The sequence below is a fragment of the Pygocentrus nattereri genome, chromosome 5 (genome assembly GCF_015220715.1).
Source record: "Pygocentrus nattereri isolate fPygNat1 chromosome 5, fPygNat1.pri, whole genome shotgun sequence".
Classification (NCBI taxonomy): Eukaryota; Metazoa; Chordata; class Actinopteri; order Characiformes; family Serrasalmidae; genus Pygocentrus; species Pygocentrus nattereri.
Genome location: NC_051215.1, coordinates 45,734,431 through 45,760,728, shown reverse-complemented (window position 1 = coordinate 45,760,728; position 26,298 = coordinate 45,734,431). Strand labels below are relative to the sequence as shown.

At 40.6% G+C, this 26,298-nt stretch overlaps 1 protein-coding gene across 1 annotated transcript; it reads left to right on the top strand.

The window, feature by feature from the left end:
- The first annotated feature begins 581 nt into the window (after positions 1-581).
- Positions 582-26,010, top strand: hkdc1 (hexokinase domain containing 1). The gene is made up of 18 exons (XM_017686114.2): positions 582-763; positions 4,702-4,864; positions 6,223-6,371; positions 7,821-7,940; positions 8,703-8,798; positions 8,917-9,016; positions 9,234-9,417; positions 14,288-14,443; positions 14,990-15,223; positions 15,625-15,929; positions 16,041-16,189; positions 17,380-17,499; positions 18,229-18,324; positions 19,722-19,821; positions 21,626-21,809; positions 22,248-22,403; positions 24,037-24,270; positions 24,472-26,010. Exons 1-18 carry the CDS (start codon positions 701-703, stop codon positions 24,608-24,610), a joined length of 2,748 nt encoding a protein of 915 aa, XP_017541603.1. The 5' UTR covers positions 582-700; the 3' UTR covers positions 24,611-26,010.
- The last annotated feature ends 288 nt before the right edge of the window (positions 26,011-26,298 follow it).

Sequence of the window (26,298 nt, the reverse complement as noted above, 5' to 3'; positions counted from 1 at the left end):
TCTCCTTCTTGTGCTCTGTGTTTGCTGAACCTACCATTTAATCCATGACTGTCACCATAGAAATGACACAAGAAACCCTTGCTGATACAGACAGCCACCTTTACCGATTACAGTTCAGTTAAGAGAAAGTGGTTAAAGTGTAACAGTGCTGGGACAATCAATGGCTTTTCTTCATTTGCACACAATGAAGAACACCAGTCTTGATTATAATCCTCTCTCTGATCAGCAGCCCCTCCTATTCAGTGGAGATAAGCACTTCAAAGTAGCAGTTCTGTCCTTTTCCTTTGCACATTGAGGATGTTTTTACAGGTTCAAATCGCAGGCCTGGAGAGGTTCTCCTTTATCTATTGTTCTGCTGTGACTGTTTTCATGAACCAGCCACTGTGCAGGACCCAAAGGAAAAGGCTGTGTGACTGGAGTGGTGCCAAAGGCATTGCTAGGAGAGCTCTAAGAGCGGAGGGCCAGGAGGAGGCTGAGCCATTAATGATTTAGCCTGAGTAAGGGAGGGGAGGGGAGGGGAGAGGAGTGGAGTACAAGGGCTTAACCCTCTCACAGGAAAAGCAGCTTCAGTAGGAGAAAAACTTTCGCCTCATACTCAGGAGCTAGACTTTGTGTTTGGGGGCGAGAAGCTGTCAACTTCTGATGTGTGAGGTTTTACTTATAATTTACTGAAGTAAGTAGAGCACCACGAGAAGTCAAGATGTTTGCTGTGCACTTGCTGTCTTTTTACTTCACCAAGCTGCAGGAGGATCAGATCAAAAAGGTACTTTTTTATTACTGAATTGTGTTGAAACATGTTGAAATGTATGAAATATATTGCATCATATATATACCTGTAAATAAAAAAAAATCAGGAGTTTTAGTTACAACTTTGTATTAATGGACCTGTTTGAGCTGGAAATTGTACCTCAACCTGTTTGAAGCTCTAAATGATGTGCACATTGATCAGATTCATCAGATATAAGCTTTACCGAAGGCACGCTAAACTAGACTGTAACCAGGTTCATTTCCGTTGTAATTCCTTTGTGCCCACAAGCAGAGATCCACTCTTGTATTTTCTCTCGCTTGAATGAGAAATCAGGCTCAAATGACAGTCTGAGTTAGTATAATCCCACCTACACGTTTGCCAGTCAACCTTCTCAGCAGAGCTGGCCTGATGCTGCTGATGAATGTGGTTACACTGTGGCTCCTGCGAATCATTAACTCTCTTATGTCACATCTCATTGGTGTGTGCAAAGCATGTGGAGGCCAAGGACCTTGCCCTTTCCCTCAACGTTCACTGGGACTAAATTAGTCTCTATTAAGTTTACCGTCTTTATTTTTAGAAATGAATTTGGACAGATTGCATCAGATGTTTGTTGTACTGTATTCCAGTCTGGGGTCATTAGCCATTTTTAAAATACAGTAAAGCTCTCTTACTATGTCTAATGTCACATTCCTTCTGCAATCCTATGTTCATTTATTGTACAGGCACACCCCCCATTATCTTTTGGAACGTCATAGAATTGCGGTAGACATCTAGATCATTAGTATTATGACTTTACTACTCATCCTATGGCTTTTCTGGGTGACTGAAATGTGCCAAAGCAGTGACAGCATTACAGAAGACAGGTTCACCCAAAATATCCATGTGGATGATAATGAATAGAAGTCAGTAGGACTAATTAGCCCTCATGTCAGCTTATGTTGTTATCCACAGTATAAACGTTCTATATTGGGCCATTTTAATCTACGTCCTGTGGTTTACATTATTTTGGTCAACGTCTGGACAGTTACTGAAAGTCTTAGACCAATGAACCCAGTAAGCACAACAAGCTATATGCTTGTAAAGAGGAATTCCACAAATTCTTCACATTTTATTGCATAATAGATTCAGTGAGACGTAAAGTGGTGGTGATAGGAACCAGGAGCCCCAACGTTAACAATGCAAATGTAGCCAATCGATGTGTCTTCTGAGGTTTTCTATGTGATGTTGATGCTGGTAAAATAGTGATAAATGTGAAATAAAAATCTTCTAATGCCTTTTAATGCCCCTGCATGTATTCCTCTGCTATGACCAGCTTTCGAAACATACGTTTTAAGCCAAAAGCTTATCTCAAAACCATCATAAAACAACATCAGGCAGCATATTCGTGATCATTTCAGGTCATAACTTTTTATGAGGTAACTTTCAGAGGCAGTAAAATGCTTCGGACGTCTGGTTCCCATCACCACCGTCCGTGAACAATTCAATCCACTCCGAATGGACTGTTTACATGTTTACATTGTAATGAATGTTTACGTCTTGATATATTTAACTGAGATTTTGGTCAACAAGCATTTACAGAACTTGGTAACATTAAATCAGGCTGTAGCCTTTTCCATGCAGCCATCACCATATCTATCCCAACACTTCCACCCTGTAACACCAGCATAATCTGGCAATCCAGCAAAATAATGCATTCATATAAACGCAAGCCTTTACTATAAAGACTGTAAAACGTGTTTGATCACCAAAGGCACATTTGCCAAATGAAGATGATATGTCTGAGTTAAAATCAGACAGCTAAGATGTACAAAGGTGTGGAAGAACAACACAGCAAACTTCTAAACCTAAGCTAAATCATGGCAGGGTAAAGCACAGAAGCCCACAGAAGACATGCCTGGGAGAAAATTAGGCCTCTGTGACTTGAAAAATACCACACAGCTCACTTAAAAGCCTAATCATCGAAGGAAAAACGTCAGCATGGCGGGCATAAAAGTGTTTCTTCGTGTCTGAACCTTAATTCACTGAGGTTTGCCTCGGTGTTTGGCATTTCCCAAAACCCGTTTCAGCGTCGCTATAGTATATACTATAGTATAACTGATGACTTCGGATGGGTGGAAATCCACGTTTCTACACCTCCAGTTACATCTTTTAATGGCAACTGCATTTTTAAAAGGCTGCTTGGACATGCTAAATTGGTGTGAGTGAATGTGTGTCTGTCAGTGGTGGACAGTAACTAAGTAAATGTAATTAGTTACTGTACTTAAGTAGTTTTTTTTCATGTATCTGTACTTTACTTAAGTATTTCCATTTTGGGAAACTTTTTACTTTCACTCCACTACATTTCAGAGTCTAATATCTGAGATTTTTTACTCCACTACATTTTGAGAAATTTGTCGTTCCTTTTGTTTTTTGTGTGTATGAAAATGTAGCATGTCAAAAGGAAAGAAGCGCAAAGCAAGAACACTGACCAGGGCACAGCGGTCAACAGTGTAAAAATTTGGGACCACATGCGTCACCTAAATGATGAACTAACCTAACTTTGTGTAAATAGAGCACAATATAGAAATATGTCCACATATGCAGTCGTGACTGGCCTGTTTCTTTTTTCTGAATTCATACAAACACTTTCATTTTATAGTAAATTAGTTTGGGTTAGTTTATGTTTATGAACAGACGCCTACAGATCAACACAGTAAAGGAGCTCATCTGTGATCCTGAGTTTAAAGCCAGTTTTTATTCAGCTTGTAACTGATTTACAAAGTAATCTTAAACTGAAACTTTGCTTGTGTGTAAAAAGTGATTTCAGAGCCACTCGGTTCTCCCTGATGGAAACTGTTTACCTTCAGTGTTTTGTGCTTCTGATCATTTTAATAGACGTCAGCGTCACTAATTAATGACGTTCTATTAAAAGACTGGTTTACCAAGAGAGACGCTGGAGGACTTTCACCTGAAATGAGTTCATGAAGCCAGTTTTGTTATAAAAATGATAACAGGACCAGATCAGAGCCAGAATTACTCTTTTAGTACTTTTACTTTTGATACTTAAGTACATTTGAAGGCAAATACTTTTGTACTTTTACTCAAGTTTAGGTCTAGAGTAAGGACGTCTACCTTTACTGGAGTAATATTTTACCTTGGGTGTCTCTACTTTAACTCAGGTACATGATTTGTGTACTTCGTCCACCTCTGGTGTCTGTCTGTCCTGCGATGGACCTGCGACCTGTCCCGGGTGTATCCTGCCTTTGACCCAGTGACAGCTGGGATAGGTTTCAGCACGCCCTGCGACCCAGAAGGAGAAGTGGCTTAGGATGTGTGTGTGTCTGTGTGTGTGTGTGTGTAGTTTTAAATTCAAACACTGGTGCGCAACTGTCGCTGTGCAGTGATTGGAGGCTTGAATAAATAAGGCGGGGCTTGGCAGAGAGCCATATAAAAGCAGTCCACAGGGTAGCGCTGTCGCCTCACAGCGAGGAGGGCCTGGGTTCGATTCCCCGAGGGTCCTCTCTGTGTGGAGTTTGCATGTTCTCCCCGTGTCTGCGTGGGTTTCCTCCGGGTTCTCCGGTTTCCCCCCACAGTCCAAAGACATGAAGTCAGGCCAATTGGACATGCTAAATTGCCCCTGTGAGTGAGTGTCTGTCTGTCTGTCTGCCCTGCGATGAACTGGCGACCTGTCCAGGATGTATCCTGCCTTCCGCCTGATGACTGCTGGGATAGGCTCCAGCACCCACCCCCCTGACCCCGAGAACCAGCTTAGAAAATGGATGGATGGCAAACAATCCAAATTGAAATACCAAATGTGGCTTAATAAATATTCTTTCTCTATTTGATTGGGTTTGGCCTGTGCAGCCCCTGTGTTAAGCTGGAAACGGTTTTCAGTGATTTTTGGGGACTCACTCTTTTAAGGCATAAAGACAGCGAGAGTCACTTTTCTGCTCTTTTAACTTCTCTCTTTCCAGGTGGACCGCTTTCTGTACGCCATGCGCCTATCCGATGAGCAGCTTTTGGACATTTCGAGACGTTTCAGAGAGGAGATGGAGAAGGGTCTGTCCCGGGAGAGTAACGCTGCAGCTGCCCTGAAGATGCTGCCCACACACGTGTGCTCCACTCCAGATGGCTCCGGTACATTTCAGCGTTTATCAGAACATCAGCAGCACGTCAGGTGTTGCCAAATGGCTCTTACCAAAGGGCTACTGGACTTTGGTTACTCTTCTTTTCGCATCTAAGCTAACGATAATCCGGGCTTTTTTCCTTCGTTACATTTTTTGAGCTTTTAGTGTCTTATGGCGAATTTCGTGTGTTAACAATATGAACAAAATGTGCCTTCCAAGGGACGTTCACTGGGCATAGGCCGAGACCCCATAGGTGCTTTTAAAGCTGCACTATGTAAGGTTTTTTTGATACAACTAAAATAAATTATTACGGGGTCAGGAAAAAGCTACAAAAATATGGTGTGTGTCCACTCCAGTGGGTCACCCTGTAGAGCCTGAAATAATAATTCAAAAGCCAGAGGCGGCGGGACGGATTTGGTCCTTTTTGGACCACGTCGTATGTCTTTTTGTTTTAATGTTACCAAAAAAGAAAAAAGATTCAGCTTTATGTTTAGGTCTCAAATGCAAGCTCAACATTGTACTAGTAAAGCATGACAATAGTAAATAATTCACTTACATCCTCTGTAGACATATCCTTCACCAGTGTTCCCTTTGAAAGCTCTTTCAAGTCATTGGCAAACACAAGGTTTATTTGCTCGGGGAAGGGGTCTGAAGCACAACTGACACAGTTACAAAATGCTGTATGTTGTGTGCAATTACACATTTCCACCAGAGAGGTCTCCAAATGGCCAAGTCTCACTTAGTGCAGTTTTAAAAATGTCACTAATGCTCTGATGCTCCTGCGGTAGATGCTCATTTTTTTTCAGCGAAAACACAAAACACTTCTAAAATAACTCGGACGCAAAACTGAATGCAGTTATCCAAGACAGTTATGTGCTGTATCTTCCTTTAGAAGTATACTTTTTACAAAGAAATACCAGCCAGGGGGCAGTCATGGGGCAGTCATGGGCTGGAGGTTAGGGAACCAGCCTTGTGACCGGAAGGTCGCCAGTTCGATCCCCAGTGCTGACAGCACATGACTGAGGTGTCCCTGAGCAAGACACCTAACCCCCAATTGCTCCCGGGTGCTGCGGATTGGGCTGCCCAGTGCTCCAGGCAAGTGTGCTACCTGCCCCCTAGTGTGTGTGTGTGTGTGTGTGTGTGTGCGCTCACTAGAGTGTATGTGGTGTTTCACTTCACGGATGGGTTAAATGCGGAGGTGAAATTTTCCTGTTGTGGGATAATAAGGGTCTCTTAATCTTAAAAACTGGCCAAAAAATGTTAAAGTTCAGAGCAGGTAACAAATCATACTTTATTATGTTTTACTTCTTATGTCTATTTTAAATAGATTCTCTGAAATTGACTGCTTTGTGATTGTGGCCCTTGTAGAGAAAGGTGAGTTCCTGGCACTGGATCTTGGTGGTTCCAAGTTCAAGGTGCTCCAGGTGAAGGTATCTGAGGATGGAAAAAGAAAAGTGCAGATGGAGAGTGAGACCTTCCCCATCCCAGAGGAGGTTTTCAATGGAAAAGGAACAGATGTAAGTTCTTCACTTCAAAATTCTAGCAGAGATGCTATGTTAGAATGTGTGATGTCATGTGGTTTGCTCTTATCACCTTTCTATAAAACACAGTGTTAGAAGCTCATAGATAGAATTTCATCTGTATGAGTGGTTTGTTCTTATAGTCTTTGGGTAAAATGGGATTCCAAATGAAAGAAGACTTGAGAATGATGTCAACAGTTCAAAGTCCTCCCTTTTCACATTAAGGAGGAGGTGATCATGGTTAAACATTATTTCACCTTCTATCTGTCACAGTTTTACCCTGAGAAACTCTCTGCATCCTTAACTTCACCAATCAGAAGAATCCTCAGCTACACTCGCATGTGAAAGTTTGGGCACCCCTCGTCAAATGACAAGTTTTGTTGAAGGGCAAATTAGTAAACACATCCTCTACAGAGAACACACTTCTTCACACTTTAATGCACGATTACTGCTTATCTGAAGTTGGGCAAGGAGGGCCTGGGTTTGATTCCCCAGCTGGGCAGCCACGGTCCTCTGTGGAGTTTGCATGTTCTCCCCGTGTCTGCGTGGGTTTCCTCCGGGTTCTCCGGTTTCCTCCCACAGTCCAAAGACATGCAGTCAGGCCAACTGGACATGTTACATTTCCCATAGGTGTGAGTGTGTGATTATGTGTGTCTGTCTGTCTGCCCTGTGATGGACTGGCGACCTGTCCAGGGTGTATCCTGCCTTCTGCATGATGACTACTGGGATAGGCTCCAGCACCCCCACACGACCCTGAGCCCTGAGGGAGAAGTGGCTTAGAGAGTGTGTGTGTGTGTGTGTGTGTGTGTGTGTGTGTGTGTGTGTGTGTGTGTATGTGTGTATGTGTGTGTGTGTGTGTGTGTGTGTGTGTGTGTGTGTGTGTGTGTGTGTGTGTGTGTTTTCCAATGTGTTACATTCAACAAGTAAATAGAAATTGTGTGCAATCTGACAACTATGGGACAATTTTAAGATCTAAAAACAACTAAAGGTTTTCAGTTGTAACAGGGATTAGGAATAGGAATAAGTGAGGGAGTAGGGGAGGGAGTAGGAGAGTGGACAGTGGGTTAGAGCAATACATAAGAAAAACAGGATACACAGAAAAAGGGAATAAAGAAGTGTCCTCCAAACAACTAGGAGACTGAGGGTTGTATTTTACTTTTTTTGTGGATCATTACTATCCAGCTGAAGCCGACTAAGACCTTAGCAAGAAGAGCTGATAAGGAGTACTCAGGAAAATGATACAACATCTTGTAGAGCTATTAAGAGACGTTGGATGACCATTGAACTGTCACGTTCTTTGACACGGCTTGGTATATTGTCTGATATTATAGACTGTAGTTAAAGACAGATTATTGATTTTGACAGCCAGGCATGTTATTCTGTTATTTTTTAAACATTGCCATAGTTGGATTGACCCCTGTTCATGTCTCTTCATTTGTCTCACAGCTTTTTGTTCATGTGGCCCAGTCTTTAAAAACCTTCATGCAGAAGAATAACATCAACCAGAAGAAGAAACCACTGGGCTTTACCTTCTCTTTTCCCTGCCTCCAGTCTAAGCTAGATGAGGTACCAAACACTGAGAATTTTAAGAATCTGATAACACTGCAAAACAGTACTGGGCAGAAGCCATACAGCACTCTTCACTCATTTAATTTCCATTCAAAATGGAATGGAATGGAGATCATGGCTTTCTAAGTCGTGGCCACGCATTAGGATCTCGTTCCCACGGGTTAATAAGGCATGGCCACGACTTAATTATCTTGATCCCATACCTTACTAAGTCGTGGCCACGCCTTATTTTTATTCATACTGGATGTCACCAGCGGGGCTCCATAGTACTTCTATACTTTCATATTTGAGAGAGAGGAGAAAATCAAGCTCCACTCTTACATCAGATCTGAAAAAATCCACAAGTGCTTCTGTTCACTCTTCCACTGTGAGGATATGAAGGATGTGTAGCTGTCAGGATGCTGTTACTGAGTAATGGAGACAGACATAGAAGAATATTTGTAAACTCAACAAAGACGCTGCTGGTGTTCTCAGAACAGTTGATTGGCTACTCCAGAGTCCAGACCTCAATATTTGGATTGTGTGAAGCCGAAAACGAAAAATGTTTATCTTGTACTTTATGGTCATTTTTAATGGAAATTAAATCAATGAAGAATGGGTTTTGCACAGTACCTATTATAGGCCAGCAGGGGGTGCAACAACACCTCCAGCACCCCTGCATCCCAAAATGATGCCTCAGATCAATACATTGCTAAATCAGGATGTAACTTCATAGCTTCCCAAAGCTGTGCTGAAGATGTTTCTTCTAAATTGTTGCAGGGTGTACTGCTGTCATGGTCAAAGAACTTCAAGGCCAGAGGTGTATTGGGCACCGACGTTGTACAGGCACTGAGGCAAGCCATCAGCAACGTGGAGGTATGAAAAAATAGCCGATACTTATATAATGTATATGGAAAATAAACATTTATTTTTAAATGCTGACATGAATCAAAATGCTTTGAGGATATAAAGCCAGTGCTGTGTGTGGAAACAGGGGATTGATGTGGACGTCCTGGCGCTTGTCAATGACACAGTGGGGACCATGATGACCTGTGGATATGATGACCAGCATTGTGAGGTGGGAGTCATCATAGGTGAGACCACACTGACCATTCCTGAATACTAACTGAACTATGATCTGATCAGGCTATGACTGCAGGAGTGTTGTGTCCACATAAAGTATATTTCATTTGATTACCTAATTCAAACATTTTTTTCTGCAAAGACACTATCAAATGTTCAGCATCCTTTTAATTATTCCAGATAACTTCAGTTTAAAAACAGGTGATGTCAGTCTGTGTGCTCCCTCAGGTACGGGCACTAATGCGTGCTACATGGAGGAGCTGAGACACATTGACCTGGTGGAAGGAGATGAAGGCAGGATGTGCATCAACACAGAGTGGGGAGCTTTCGGAGACGAAGGGGCGCTTGATGATTTCATCACCAATTTTGACTGTGAAATCGACGCAGCTTCCCTCAACCCTGGAAAACAGTTGTATGTTTTTATTATCCAACTTAACACTGAGCATATTATTCAGTTATTAATCTTAAAGCTTATTTTAGAGTCATCACAATGAAGCAAATGTATAGCTACATTATTAAGTAGTTTTGCAGCTATATAAGCCTTCACTCTTCTGGGAAAGCTTGTGCGTATTTGTGGGATTCTGTGTCCATTCAGACAAAAGAGCATTTGTGAGGTCAGCCAGTGATGTTGGATGAGAAGGCCTGGCTCACAATCAGTGTTACAGTTCGTCCCAAAAGTGTTCAGTGGGGTTGAGGTCGGGGTCCTGTGCAGGCCACTGGAGTTCCTCCAGATATCAAAATTTATGCCTTTATGGACCTCGCTTTGAACACGGGCACAGTCATGCTGGAACAGAAAAGGGTCTTCCCCAAACTGCTACCACAAAGTTGAAAGCATAAATGTCTAAAATGTCATGCATGCTGTAGCATAAACATTCCTCTTCACTGAAGTGGCTGAGCCCAAATCGTAAAAACAGCACCAGACCATTATCCCTCCTCCACCAAACTCTACTGTTACCTCTATGCATCTGCCAAACCCAGCTTCATTCATCAGACTGGCAGATAGTGAAGTGTGATTCATCACTCCAGCGAACATTTCCACTGCTGCAGATTCTAACAGCAGCGTGCGTTACACCGCTTTAGTCAACGCTTGTTATTGCACATACTGTTCTAAGGTAAAACAGGTGTTCCTTGGGAGTCTAATTAACCTCTTGGACCCCCTGAATGTCCTAACATCAAAAAACTGGGTGTCCCTGAAAACTGGGTGTCCCTGAAACTGATCATGAGGTTAGGGAAAAATACTCTAATACAAATTCAGGGAAAGTTCAATGTTTAGCTGCTTCACCCAGTCGCTGACCTTCTGTCTATTATATTCACTCACTAGAGCTGCAGTACTGCTCTGCCTCAGGGTGACACTGTAGCAATTTGGTTCACCAAGTTGGCCTAGCAACTGTAAGACAAAAGAAGAGATGTGTAAGATCTCACCTAATGTGTGGAAGAGTGCATTACTAAACCAAAAAAGAGCTTTTCCAAAAAAAGAATCACCAGCGCTGCAGTAGCCAGCCAATGGGACCACTCCAAATTCCAGGGAGTATTTTGCACTCTGACCTTAGGCTTGTGTGCAGCTGCTCAGCTTGGAAGTCTGCAGTAAGTGATGCAACTGGCAACAGGCAATTTTTAGGTGGAACACATTTTAGCACTCGGTGGCTCCCTGTATGAGTTTGTGTGGCCTACCACTTTATGGCTAAGCTGTTGTTACTTCTTCACAAAAGCACTATGCTTGACCAGGGCAGATCTAGCAGGTCAGAAATTTCACAAACTGATTTGTCGCAAAGGTGACATCTTATGACAGGGCCACATCATTCTTCACTACAAGCCATTCTACTGCCATTTTTCGTCTATGTAGACTGCATGACAAAACTAGGAGAGCTATCCACATACTTTTGGCCATATAGTGTATGTAGGGAGGGATGTCTGGACTGGAAGGTTCTTAGTGTTTAAAGAACTAATCAATAAAGATTTATATGGTAACTAAAACTGAAAGGTTTAAGAAATATTCAGTATTCAGTGGCAGCAATGGATCAGTAGAAAGAGAATCACACCATTACCTGAGGGTTGCAGATCTAAACGTTTCAGCCCTTCCTCTGGCATGACATATAACATATACAATTTACTCCATACTCACTATAATATGTGTCATTGCACAGTTCAATGATACGCTATATTGCCAAAAGTATTTGCTCGTCTGGCTTCACACAGATATGAACTCGAGTGAGGTCCCATTCTTAATCCATAGGGTTTAATATGATGTTGGCCCTCCCTTTGCAGCTATAACAATTTCAGCTGTTCTGGGAAGGCTTTCCACAAGGTTTAGGAGTGTGCTAATGGGAATTTTTGACCATTCCAGAAGCGCGTTTGTGAGGTCAGACACTGATGTTGGACGATAAGGTCTGGCTCACAGTCTCCGCTCTAATACATCCCAAACATGTTCTATCAGGTTGAGGTCAGGACTCTGCAGGCCAGTCAAGTTCTTCCACACCAAACTCGCTCATCCATGTTTTTATGGACCTTACTTTGTGCACTGGTGTGCAGTCATGTTGGAACAGACAGGGGCCATCCACAAATTGTTCCCACAAAGTTGGGAGCATGAAATTGTCCAAAATCTCTTGGTCTGATGAAGCATTAAGAGTTCCTTTCACTGGAACTATTGGGCCGAACCCAGCTCCTGAAAAACAACCCCACACCATAATCCCCCCTCCACCAAACTTTACACTTGGCACAACACAGTCAGACATGTACCGTTCTTCTGGCAAGCACCAAACCCAGAGTTGTCCATTGGATTGCCAGAAGGGGAAGTGTGGTTCATCACTCCAGAGAATAATAATAATAATAATACATTTTATTTAGTAATGGCGCCTTTCAAAGCACTCAAGGACACCTTACAACGGTTAAAAGAAGAATGGTAGAGTATAAAAGAGGATAAAAACAAAAAACAAATAAACAGATAAACAAATCAACATACATTCAAATACTTTCAACCAGACGAGAAACAAGACAAACAGAGAAAAGTGAAGATGAGGAATCAGGAGTATGCAAGTGTGAATAGATGGGTTTTAAGCCGAGATTTGAAGGTAGTTCAAAGGTAGTTCAAAGGTAATCAATATTGCGAATTTGGGTAGGAAGGGTGTTCCAGAGAGATGGGGCAGAGTGGCTGAAAGCTCTAGTTCCCACGGTGGACAAGCGGACTGGAGGGAGAGTGAGCTGGCCAGCTGGGTGCGAGCAGGACTGTATGTCTTAAGGAGATCAGAGATATAAGAGGGAGCAAGTCCATGTAGAGCTTTGAATGTAGTTAGTAAGATTTTATACTGGATCCGGTAGTTGACAGGGAGCCAGTGGAGCTCTTTAAGGACAGGGGTGATATGTTCGGTTACAGGCGACCTGGAGATGATCCTAGCTGCTGAATTTTGAACTAACTGGAGTTTATGTAAGTGTTTCTGAGGTAAGCCGAAAAGAATAGAATTACAGTAGTCTAGTCTCGATGTTACTAATGCATGGACCAGAATAGCTGTGCAGGATTGGCTGAGGAATGGACGCAGTCTGTTAATGTTCCTAAGATGGAAGTAGGCTGAGCGTGTGATATTGGAAATGTGTGTTTTGAAGGAGAGATGGCTATCAAGAACAACTCCCAGACTTGTAACCTGGGAGGACGGAGAGACAGTGGAATGATCAAGATTCAGAGTGAAAGACTGACTTTTTGCAAGGATGTTCTTAGTTCCTACTAGGAGAATTTCAGTTTTATTGGTGTTTAGCTGTAGAAAGTTTTCGGAGAACCATTTTTTTTGCCTGATCTAAACATTTTAACAGAGAGGAGGGTGGGAAAGTATCGTTGGGTTTAGTGGAGAGGTAAAGCTGGGTGTCGTCAGCATAACAATAAAAATGTATTTTAAATTTCCTAAATATTTGGCCAATTGGGAGAAGATAAATTATGAATAGGAGAGGTCCAAGAACAGAGCCCTGCGGAATGCCACAAATGACTTTGGACATAGATGACTGGCAGTTCTTGAGGCGGATGAACTGGGAGCGATCATTGATATAGGAGGAGAACCACTTAAGCACAGTATCGGTGAGCCCAATAGATTTTAGACGATCAAGTAGTATTGGGTGGGAGATAGTGTCGAACGCAGCTTTTAGATCTAAGAACATGAGAATCGTAAGCCGGCCTGAATCAGCTGCCACTAGAAGATCGTTGGTCACTTTCAGGAGAGCGGTTTCTGTGCTGTGGAGAGGACGAAAGCCAGATTGAAAGGTTTCATATAGGTTATTGTTACTAAGGTAAGTATGAATCTGAGTGTAGACAGTGTTCTCTAAAATTTTTTGAAATAAATGGTAGACTTGAAATTGGCCGGAAGTTATTAAAATCAGTCTGATCTAATCCAGGTTTCTTAAGTATGGGAGTAATCATGGCCAGTTTGAGAGAGGCAGGGACAAGACCAGTTGAAAGAGAAGACTGAATGATAGCAGTAATAGGCACACTTAGAGAGGAAGAGCAAGCTTTGACAAGATTTGTTGTCAAATGTCAAGAGAACACGTCTCCACTGCTCTAAAGTCCAGTGGCGGCGCTTTACACCACTGCATTTGACGCTTTTCATTGTCTTTGATGATGTAAGGCTTTGATGCAGCTGCTTGGCCATTGAAACGTATTCCATGAAGTTCTCTACGCTGTTCTTGAGCTGATCTGAAGGCCACATGAAGTTTGGAGGTCTGTAGTGATTGACTCTGCAGAAAGTTGGTGACCTCTGCGCACTATGCCCCTCAGCATCCGCTGACCCTGCTCTGTCATTTTACATGGCCTACTACTTCATGGCTGAGTTGCTGTCGTTCCCAATCTCTTCCACTTTGTTAGAATCCCACTGACAGTTGACTGTGGAATATTTAGTAGTGAGGAAATTTCACGACTGGACTTGATCCACACAGGTGGCGTCTGATCATGGTACCACGCTGGAATTCAGTGAGCTCCTGAGAGCGACCCATTCTTTCACTAATGTCTGTAGAAGCAGTCTGCAGGCCTAGGTGCTTGATTTGATACACCTGTGGCCATTGAAGTGATTGGAACACCTGACTTTAATTATTTGGATGGGTGACTGAATACTTTTGGAAATATAGTGTATAATGTAAATTAATACCTTGTGCTGTTCTACATATAATTGTTCATATCATAAATGAAAAGATGCTACTGTTCCTTTCTTAACCATAGATATATTTTTGACCAATCCGTTATTTCTCTGTGAGTTGGAGCTGCAAGTAAGATTGATAAATGTTGTTTTGTCTGGTCTTGTCTCCACAAGGTTTGAGAAGATGGTGAGTGGGATGTACATGGGGGAGCTGGTGAGGCTGATTCTGCTGAAAATGGCCAAGCGGGGTTTGCTCTTTAAGGGCAGAGTCTCAGATGCTCTTCGGACCAAGGGAAAATTTCAGACCAAGCATGTCTGCATGATCGAAGAGTAAGTGCTTTATAAGTACAATGTAGCTAACCAAATGACTAATCAGTGGTGTTTCAGCTATCAGGAGTCCCTTAGCTTTAACCTCTATGTCACTGTATGTGCTGGACTCCATACAGACCAGAATCTTCTCCTTTAATGTATTTGTGACTGAAACATTAGCAACCCAGCACTTAATGCTAATGCACATTGATTTGCAAGCTGCCATGATATAGTACAACTATAAAAAAAATGATCAGCACTAATAAAATATATTGTATTATTTTTAGACCATGTATGTAAACAGAGATGCAACAGCAGCCCTTTTTGAAATCTTTATCGTTTCCCAAATCCAGTGCATTTACATATATCTGCCTATTCAGCCATTCTTTAGCAGTTTAGTCCCACTCATTCACAACGAAACTACAAAGAGTGCTTTAACCGGGAGGGCTGTTTGAATGAGGCACAAACAGGACAACCAATCAGAACAGAGCTTATTTACATATATCAGATGTACAGGCACAGTGACGAAGCAGACTATTTAACTGTATAATTGTTTTCTGTTTTCAGGTACAAGGACGGACTGAGGAACACAAAGGAAATCCTCACTGAGTTGGGCCTCAGTCCCACTGAGGATGATTGTATTGCAGTACAGCATGTTTGCACCATCGTGTCCTTCAGGTCAGCTAACCTGTGTGCTGCCGCTCTGGCTGCCATCCTCACCCGCATAAGACAGAACAAGAAGCTGAAGACCCTGAGGACCACTGTTGGAGTGGACGGGACAGTCTACAGAACTCATCCTCAGTATGTCAGCTCACTCCCCCTCCACTCCTGCAGCCCCTGTGTACCTAAACACTGAGCAGTGTCCAGATAAAACAGTTAATGTCAGTGATGTAAATCAAATTAAATAAAAATTAATATAATAATTTGTGCATCATGAAGATCGCAAATTTTGCCACATTCAATTTAATAAATGAGACTTGACAAACTATTTATATAGTAGTGGAATATAGAAAGTAAAATGATTGTGTAACATTTTTGAGTTTCTGTGTTTGAAAAGTAACCTAAGAATTTAGTTTTGGCCAAATAATGAGCTCAAACATTATTTATTTTATTATTGATTGTAAATCTATGCAATTGAATTACTTCTTGTTGATATGAAAATAAACCTAATTGGAGATGTACCTGCATTACACAACCTGCAGGTATTCCAAGAGGCTCCATAAGGTGGTTCGGCGTCTGGTGCCTGACTGTCACGTGCGTTTCGTGCTGTCAGAGAGTGGCAGTGGAAAAGGGGCTGCCATGGTAACCGCTGTGGCGCAGCGCCTAGCGTCCCAGCGCAAAGAAATCGATGACACGCTCGAAGCCTTCACACTTAGCTCAACACAGCTCCAGCAGGTAAAGGAGAGGATGCGGGTGGAATTGGAGCGTGGCCTGAAGAAAGACACTCATCACACTGCCTCAGTCAAAATGTTGCCTTCCTATGTTTACAGGACTCCAGATGGGACAGGTAAAAGGAGCCAAAATACAGCCAGAATATAACAAGCAAAGTGCCTTTGCAGAAATGGAGTTATGTCCTGATGTAATTATATTTTGTTTTTTGGTGATGCTGCTCCTTCAGAGAGAGGAAAGTTCCTTGCCTTGGATCTGGGTGGAACCAATTTCCGAGTGTTGGTGGTAAAGATCCGCAGCGGAATACGCAAATCTGTCCGCATGTATAACAAGATCTATGCAATTCCACTGGAGATCATGCAGGGCACTGGAGAAGAGGTACAAACATATAACCTCTCGTAGTTGAATGCTGGGGCATTATGTCAATTAAAAAAATATGAATTCCTGCCTCCTTGATTGAAAATGCTTTATTATACAGTATTCTGTAAGTGTCTGGGCTACCTTCATTTATTTAATTTACAGTCAAAATAGCCATTAAGTACACTTAGTCTGTCAGGAAGCAGCTTCTGTTCTTTTCGGGAGGCTTACTTTCAGTTTTTCAAAGAACTCTGCAGGGATTTTTCTACACCTCCAGAGTACAGTCTTAGGAGTTGGTTGCATTTTCTGCTTCTCACAATCCAAATAATCCGAACACATTCAGTTATGTTGAGGTCTGGACTCCAGGGTGGTCAGTCCAACGTGAGAGCCATAAAACTGGGCCACATTCACTATGTTGGGAACTATGTTCCCTGACTAAAGATACTGAAATGTACCCTTGAGGGTACCACCTTAGTGACAAGAGGTCTACTGCCCCAGTGACAGTTTACTACCTTTTTTTCTGAGACTGTACACACCTCCTCTTTTGTTTTCAGTTTGGGAAATGAGTAACAATTCACTCTTTCCACCAGTCGTTCGGGAAAATGGGCAAGTTTTCAGATTTATATATATGCTGTGGCATATTGTACAGTTTTTCAGAAGTATCTCAAGCATAGTTACTAGGCAATGAAAGACCAACTGAATAAGCTACAGCGCCACCCTGAGTCAGATTAGTGCTGTATCTGTAGTTAGTTAAGAATTAAGATTAAGAGTTCCCTGTCCGTTGTTGAAGCAGGCTGAACAATGACCTTTCCGTGAATTTATATTTGAGTGTCCGTTCTTCCTTACTGGACAATACAATATCATAACAGATTTATTTTAAGGGACTCACCAGAATTTAGATTTTGAGACATTCAGAAGGTCCAAGAGATCAATTACAAGGTCCTGGAGCCCCCAGGACCCCTGTTTTGACTGAAAATTTAATAAATAAAGGGTGGTTTCTTTTTGGCACAGTACTTTATTACCTTTGTACCATATGTCTATGTGTCTGACTACATATTACATGTTAGTTTCATTATATTGATTAATTTATTGTAGTTACTGAATAATAAGCCTGGTGTTTAGATGGGAGTTAATGCTAACTAATGATATTCAAGTTTTTGGACTGTATAAGCTTTCAAGCAATATTTAATTAACGTTCTTTTTTGTTTCAGCTGTTTGATCACATAGTGCACTGCATCTCAGATTTCCTGGACTACATGGGGATGAAGAACACCCGCCTGCCCCTTGGCTTCACCTTCTCTTTCCCATGCAGTCAGACTGGTATAGATAAGGTAAGAAGGGCATTACCTGTGCTTATCATAGGTGTTGGTCAGTAAAGGGGCTTAATGTACCTTTAATGACATTTAAGTCCCTCAGTCATTTTAAACTTTTAATATCAAACCACCTACAGAGAGCCTGTACCTGTTTTACTTAATCATATTTATTCGTAACTTTTATTTTTGTGTTAGTTCTCCTTAGTTCTTTATCTCTTTTTATTTATTTATTTCCTCTCATTTTATTTTTAAGTTTTTTTATCATTACTTTTTTTAATTTGTGATATTGTATTATTACCTTACTAATTTCTTATCTACTTTTGATCTTAATTTCTTACCATTTAAATCTCAAGTTCTATTTTTATCTACTTTTATCTTTAATTCACTGTTATTTTAAATTTTCTTTTAATTTAAAATGATTAAATGTAGTTATTATTTTCTTTGTCATGTCAATCCCTGTTTTTGTAAATGCTCGGCTACATTGAAAATGAGGGTTGCCCTCAATGTACTTCCGAGTCAAAATAAAGGTTGATTGATTGATTGATTGATTGAATGACGCCAGTTTGACCGTGAGAGATGGATATATGTATTACACTGTCAGTGTATGTTCAAAAAAGTTGTTGCACTGTAAATAACAAGGCTGATATGGTTGTGCTCTGTAACATGCATTTTAAACTCTGTGGGCAGTTCAAAGTGTCTTAGTGTTATTTTCCTCACTGTTGTCCATTGTGTCATTTCCGTGTTTAGGGAACTTTGGTGAGCTGGACGAAAGGCTTCAAAGCTACTGACTGTGAGGGGCATGACGTGGTGGATATGCTGAGGGAGGCCATTAAGAGACAAAACGTAAGAGGATGGCACATATTATGTTAACTGTGATTGTTTAAGGTGCCCATTTCAAGGAAAACCTAATTTTTTTTTAAATAAAAGAATGTGATGTAGAATTTAAACATTGTTAAACTCTCAAAATGTACCATGTACTCTTCAGTCCTACAGTGCATTAATAAAAATACGGCAGGAAAAAAGCATCTGAATTGATAGTTTTTCTAATGTCCCAAAAATCAATGCATTTACATATAGCTGTCAATTTAGCCTTCTGCAGTTTAGCTCCGCCCATTCATATTAAAATGATAAGGAGTGTTTCAGCCTGGACTGCTTTGTGAATGAGGGGCAACACAGAGCAACTAATCAGAAGATAAGTCATTTAGATATCTAGTCGCATGCAAATGTTCGGGCACCCTTGGTCAAAAAGCATGTTTTGTTCGTTTTTCCTATACAGAGGACATATTTCTTAACATTTTAATGCACAATAAAAATAATAATGTTTGTTAGCTGTATTCGATCCCCAGCACCAACAGGCCATGACTGAGGTGTCCTTGAGCAAGACACCTAACCCCCAATCGCTCCCCGGGGGCCATGGATAGGGCTGCCCACCTCTCCGGCCAAGTGTGCTCACTGCCCCCTAGTGTGTGTGTGTTCACTAGTGTGTATGTGGTGTTTCACTTCACGGATGGGTTAAATGCGGAGGTGGAATTTCCCAATTGTGGGATTATAAAAGTATCACTTAACATTGGGGAAAAACCCAAATGTAGTCTGTGCAAAAGATATAGCACTTTTCATATTTTATTACTTATTTTTTCAACATGTTAAAATCAGCAAATAAATAGAAATTGTGCACTAAAATTTGTAAAAAAAAATAGCATATTTGAGTGTGTTCTCTGTAGAGGATATGTAAACTTATTTTCACTTAGAAAAGCAACCAAAGATGTAATTTGATTTGTTATTTCAACATTTGCGTCACCCTAAAGGCACAGTAACAAAAACAGCCTGTGTAGATCATGTAAAAATGGAAAGATCATGTAGAGATGGACCCGCGGAGCCAATTCAACACAACAAAAACGCAGGATATGGACCCTTCTTACAGGTTTACAGGATTTTATAGGTTTACAGGAGGTCTCCCCAGCCCTGTTCTTGGAGATCTACTGTCCTGAGGAGTTTACTGCCAGTACACCTGACTCTAATATTTACATGCTGCCGCTGGATTTGATAAACTGAATTAGGTTTTTTAGATTAGTGCTGGAAGTAAACAGCAGGGCTGTAGAAACAGGGCTGGTCAGCCATGGTCTGCAATGTGCCCTTTCTTCAAACAGGGCTGGGTTTTCTCTTATCTGTGGAATCACTGCACCCATTGTAATATGTTGATAATCCTGATATGTGTTATGTATTACGTTCTGTCTTCTTAGGAATTTGACCTTGACATTGTTGCTGTTGTGAACGACACCGTTGGCACGATGATGACGTGCGCATATGAAGATCCTAAATGCGAGATCGGACTAATTGCTGGTATATTTTCTAACCAAAAATTTGTCTCCTGTTTTAAAGTCCAAAAGCCTTGATTTAACCCCTTCATTTAGTATGTCACACTTATCTTACCTTTAAGCTCAAGTCACAACTTTGCACCTCATTTCAGTCGTATATTCATAAAAAATATAAAATTAAATTATCCATACGGAGGGAAAATATATGTACATACATTTGGTCTAATAAAATATAAAATATATGTGCAACATATGAGGTATTTTAAAATACCAGCTAAAATTTTCAAATTAAATTTATTAAATTAATATTGAAATATATGCACTTTGGTAGGTGAAATATATGTTAGAATGTTAGTTTCAATATTTACATATATATCAACAGTGGTGGACAAAGTACACAAATCATGTACTTGAGTTAAAGTAGAGACCCCCGAGGTAAAATATTACTCCAGTAAAAGTAGAAGTCCTTACTCTAGACCTAACTTGAGTAAAAGTACTAAAGTATTTGCCTTCAAATGTACTTAAGTATAAAGTAAAAGTACTAAAAGAGTAATTCTGGCTCTGATCTGGTCCTGTTATCATTTTTATAACCAGACTGGCTTCATGAACTCATTTTAGGTGAAAGTCCTCCAGCGTCTCTCTTGGTAAACCAGTCTTTTAATAGAACGTCATTAATTAGTGACGCTGACGTCTATTAAAATGATCAGAAGCACAAAACACTGAAGGTAAACAGTTTCCATCAGGGAGAACCGAGCGGCTCTGAAATCACTTTTTACACACAAGCAAAGTTTCAGTTTCAGATTACTTTGTAAATTAGTTACAAGTTGAATAAAAACTGGCTTTAAACTCAGAATCACAGATAAGTTTTCCTTTACTGTGTTGATCTGTAGGCCTCTGTTCATAAACATAAACTAACCGAAACTGATTTACTATAAAATGAAAGTGTTTGTATGAATTCAGAAAAAAAGAAACAGGCCAGTCACGACTGCGTATGTGGACATATTTCTATATTGTGGTCTATTGACACAAAGTTAGGTTAGTTCATCATTTAGGTGACGCATGTGCTCCCAAATTTTTACACTGCTGCACTGACGTTGAACCATGTGCTGCACTGGGTCAGTATGACCAACAGGTCAAAATAAGCTCAAAACAAAGTGACCGCTGGGCCCTGATTGGTGCTCTGGCTTTGCGCTTCTTTCCTTTTGACATGTTACATTTTTATACACACAGAAACCAAAAGGAACGACAGATTTCTCAGAATGTAGTGGAGTAAAAAGTCAGATATTAGACTCTGAAATGTAGTGGAGTGAAAGTCACTGAAAATGGAAAAACTTAAGTAAAGATACACGAAAAAACTACTTAAGTACAGTAACAAATTACATTTATTTAGTTACTGTCCATCACTGTATATCAAAATATCATTGCTGCCCAAAAGAAAACAAGTATCACCAAAATTGAAACTTTATAGGAGATCGCAAAAAATGTCTTTACTTTTTTTCTCTTTAATGTAAGTTTGTGTCATTTTGTTCTAATCAGTTTGGGAGACTTTCTGTTGGTCCAGTCATCATGAAATTTCCACACAATGTAAAGGACTGCTGCTCAAATGATGCAGAATAATGAAAATAGAAGAATGCACACTTTCTCTTTTTTTTGGACAGTGATTATATGCGGAAATATATTACAAACGTATTAGAAATATTTTAAATGGAATTTTCCTTCTATCCAGTGACTTTCTGTAAACACATATGCTAACCTGCACATCTACATTTTAAATAAAAAAGACCCTAATGGGGTTCTGATGGTTTCCACTGTTTTCCCTGACTGTACAGGAACGGGCAGCAATGTGTGTTACATGGAGGCGATGAAGAACATTGAAGTAGTGGAGGGGGACAACGGACAGATGTGTGTTAACACAGAGTGGGGCGGCTTTGGGGATAATGACAACATCGAGGACATCCGGACCAAGTTCGACCGGGAGGTGGACCAAGGCTCCCTGAATGTTGGGAAACAAAGGTGTGAGCAGCTAAGCTTTTCTCTCAGGGATGATTCTGATGCTTTGGTAGTAGTGACATAAATGATATTGAGATACAAGATATTGGTATCATAAATTGCGCTGGACACAAATTGGCCTACTCTATATAGGAAAACATATTTGCTCAGTGTTTATTCTCCTGAAGTGAGCCTTTGGATTTTGTGACTTTTTTTGTGGCCTATTATGTTTTTGGTTTCATATTTGGCCACTTGGAGGAGCTGCACTATAACAAATGCCTAGACTGGTGGCTTTTTCATCCTGCTGTATAATTATTTACATGCTGGTTTGGAGGTGCTGTTTCTTGTTGCTGTTTTACCTGCAATGAAGGTTCTTCCTAGCTAATACGGCAAACTGCAGACAGAGGCTTAATCCCATTCTGCAGTCTTTCTCACATGCTGTTACCTTGCATTTGTCTGCAGGTTTGAGAAGATGACCAGCGGAATGTACCTGGGAGAGATCGTCAGGCAGATTCTCATAGATCTTACCAGACGGGGTCTTCTGTTTCGTGGTCGCATTACAGAGCCTCTGAAGACCAGGGGCATCTTTGAGACCAAGTTCCTCTCACAGATTGAAAGGTATCTCTCCAGAGATAGCTTCTTGAATCTCACAGCTATCCCAAGACACTGAAAGGCAGTGGGGTCTACTATGGCCATAATAAAAAACTAATTTAGTTTGCTGTGTGACATTTTTCAGACTATAAAATAGTTATTTTTGTTTATTTTTATCTAGTTTTGTTCTGACGTTTGTGGTATATTTAACACCTAAATGATGCATTTTCTTAATAACATATTGTAACTACATTATATAATTACTATTGCAAAGCGAAATATTCCTAAATTAGGAACGTAACCTACAGTAACTCCTGTAAAAAACGATTCTTCAGATTACTTCATGTGGCAACAAGCAATTGAAACAGTGGTGTATTCAAACCATTTATTTATAACCATATATCTGAATGAAATTAATTAATTTACTTACTACTACATGAAGTAATTATTATGTTGAACTGATGAACAATTTTTTTAAGTTTTGATGTGTTTTCTTATGTATATTTTTCTGGAGATTTTCACTTATTCCTGTGTGCTTTGTAGTCTTCTTATCTTGTGATTTTATTACTCCTTCATGGTTGTTTCTGAACATTTGGGGGCTCTAAGCGACACCCTACATGGGGTCTCTCAACCCACCCTGATCAATTATTATGCAGAAATGATAAACAAAGGAATAATTTAGTAAAATAAAAACATGCGATATATATGAAGAGTTTCATTTCAAAATACTGCATATCCATTTGTGAAAATTGTGGATGTTGCATATTAAGAGTTTTTTTTTTAAATCACATCTAATGATAAAAGGAACACACATTTTAATGTCTCTAATAAATGTCTATTAATCATAAGATAGCACCGATATTTCTTATAAGTGAAAAGCCCACTTCCAACCACATATATCATCAAAAAGACTATAGAAACGGTCTATAATGTGTTTTGAAACGTAACCCTTCATATATATAAATGTAAGCCTCGTTGTGTGTGATCAATCCACCACACACAAGGTGTGAGGTGGAATTTGTCCTGTCCGAGGATGGCAGTGGAAAAGGAGCAGCCCTTATCACAGCCGTGGCCCGACAGCACTATAGAGAGGCATAACAGTACTGGAGTGGATCATGTTCCAGCAGCTGGGATACTGAGGGGAACTATTTTTCTATATTACGCTCTGTTTTGTACAGTGCGTCAACACACATGGGCTTCACACACATAAATGAGGCCCTCTGGTTTTTCAGAAACTATAAGCAGCTGCTTAGCAACTGCTTATACCACTTAGAGCAAGAACACAGGAAACAACAGTTTTTCTCGCATTTAACTTTAGAAGTCTACTGTGAAGCACTTTATAAACTCTGTGTTTAAGAGCTACATGAATAAAGATTACTTACTAGGGTTCAACACCCAGGTTTAAATGAATGAAATTCATGAGTTGCTTACTTATCACTGCTGTAGAGCCTCCTGCAGAGCCTAGTTCCATAATTTGCCGCACCTCTTCCAGCTAATCAACCTCTTCCCAAGTCCCTGATTGGCTGGATCAGATGCATTAGAGATAAGTAAGGGACGGGACAGCTTATAAGTCAGAACTTAACGTCCACAATGTAGCTCTCTAGGATCAGGGTTGGTGACCACTGCTGTATAGAAAATCTTAATGCTGTTGTCCCCCTAGTGACCGCCTGGCACTACTGCAAGTGAGGTCCATTCTGCAGCACTTGGGTCTGGACAGCACGTGTGATGACAGTATTATTGTGAAGGAAGTGTGTGGTGCTGTGTCACGCCGAGCCGCACAGCTCTGTGGAGCAGGAATGGCTGCCATTGTTGACAAAATCCGGGAGAACCGAGGACTAGACCATCTGGACATCACTGTGGGGGTGGATGGCACGCTCTACAAACTGCATCCACAGTGAGTAAACCATTATAATAGATGATGGTTCTCAGTCTCCATTCATCCAGTGCAGTATTTCTTTTCTACTCTAACACAATCTGATTCAACCTAAAGAAGACAGTGTTGAAATGAACTTGTTAGGGTCGGATCTTTTCATTACAGAAGACTCATCAAATTCCCGCCTTCAGATGACAACATATGTCTATTATCTTTCTACAGCTTCTCTGGAATCCTTAAGGAGACAGTGAAAGAGCTTGCCCCGAAGTGTGAGGTGGAATTTGTCCTGTCTGAGGATGGCAGTGGAAAAGGAGCAGCCCTTATCACAGCCGTGGCTCGACAGCACCATAGAGAGGCATAACAGTAATGGAGTGGATCATGTTCCAGCAGCTGGGATACTGAGGGGAACTATTTTTCTATATTATGCTCTGTTTTGTACAGTGTGTCATCAAACTGATTCATAAACCCCGTCATGAAGCTTAAACATTCTCCACAGATGATTTTAATGTTGCTTGGTGGAAATGTTCCTTTGGTGTGTTTGTGTAAATGTGGAACATGGAAATCTGGAAATTGGAGCTTGGGGACTTTCAGTGATTAATCACATGTTTGGACAGCATTCTGCTTTCACAGATTATTTTGTTATTTATCAGTTTCTTTACCGGCATGTCTCTATGATCAAACTCTCATCTACTAGGGGTGAGTGTAAGTTTGAGTGTATGGTGGTAAAGGTTTAACAGCCTGAAAAATATGCCTGTTTGGTGGTTAACTAATCAAAACTATGATCAGTATCATACCATTATACTATACTATAATACCATTAACAGAAATAAAAATTGAAAATAACAATACTAATAATAATTTAAAATATGTTGGTGCATTTTGCAATCCAGTACAAATGCTATTCCGTGCTGCATTTGCATACATATTACACTGTGCTTTTCTTTTATACTACTGAAAAAACAACATCTAGGGCAGACACATCTACATTACACATTACATATTAATTTTTACACTATAAAGTTTGGTCATTAGGGGGAGCTTTTCACCTACAAGCACAGCCATTGGCTCACGAGCTGCTGAATGCTGTCGTTTTAATTGGTTCCCTACTGAAACATCTGCATGAATTAGGGAGTGTTTCATGTAAATGAAGTGCTGGTAGGTTGGCGCTTGATTTCACGCACTGAAGCTGATTCATCATTTGCGCCCAAATCCCTGCTTGTTTTCACATTGTACGAAAGGGTCATGGGCCAGACACAGAGTAGCTTGTATGTTGAAGGTGGTCAAATCTTTCTTTTTACGAAACTTAATAAGGAATAAGGCCAATAACTGTATTACTCTGCTCAGCACTGGTTGAATCGCTGCAGATCAACGTTGCTAATTTTCTACATTAGCACATGCAAAACAGAAAATGAACACATTAGATAATTCCTATATGCAGTAGATTCTAAAGATTATTCATTTTTGAATATTTCTAGAACTGATTAATCTATTGACCATTATTCGATTCACTGATTAATCAAACCATCATACCATCCTCTCATGTTGCCGTGTTAATTCTTCTGAAGTTCCATCTGTATAATAACCAATTCCTTGTTTTATGGTTGAGCAGAATATTGGACATATGGCTCCCAACACCTCCAAAGTGTACCGCAAAGACAGTGATGTGTATCCTATGAACATTATGGAGTGCTGTTGTTTTTAATTAAACCAAAGTTTAGACTTTTTCCATTATCAATGTCTAATGAACTCGTTGTAGCCCTACTCTGTCTGCAGGAATGTAGTTGTTGTAAGAATGCACCTGCATTGCTTGCTGAGCGACCTCATGGTATGTTTATGCAAGCAGGAGGTTGTGCAGACCAGCTCTTTTTCACTTTATCATGTTTTGTTTTAGCCTGTCAGCTGAGCAGCTGACCTCACTACTGAATGTCACCCACTGGCTATAAGTGTAATTGCCCCTTTGCTGGCCTCCTCCCCCTTCTCTTTGTCTGCTCCACACGAGCAGGTTTGCATGGACAGGCAGAGAGAAGACAGGCCAAGCTAGAGGGGGAG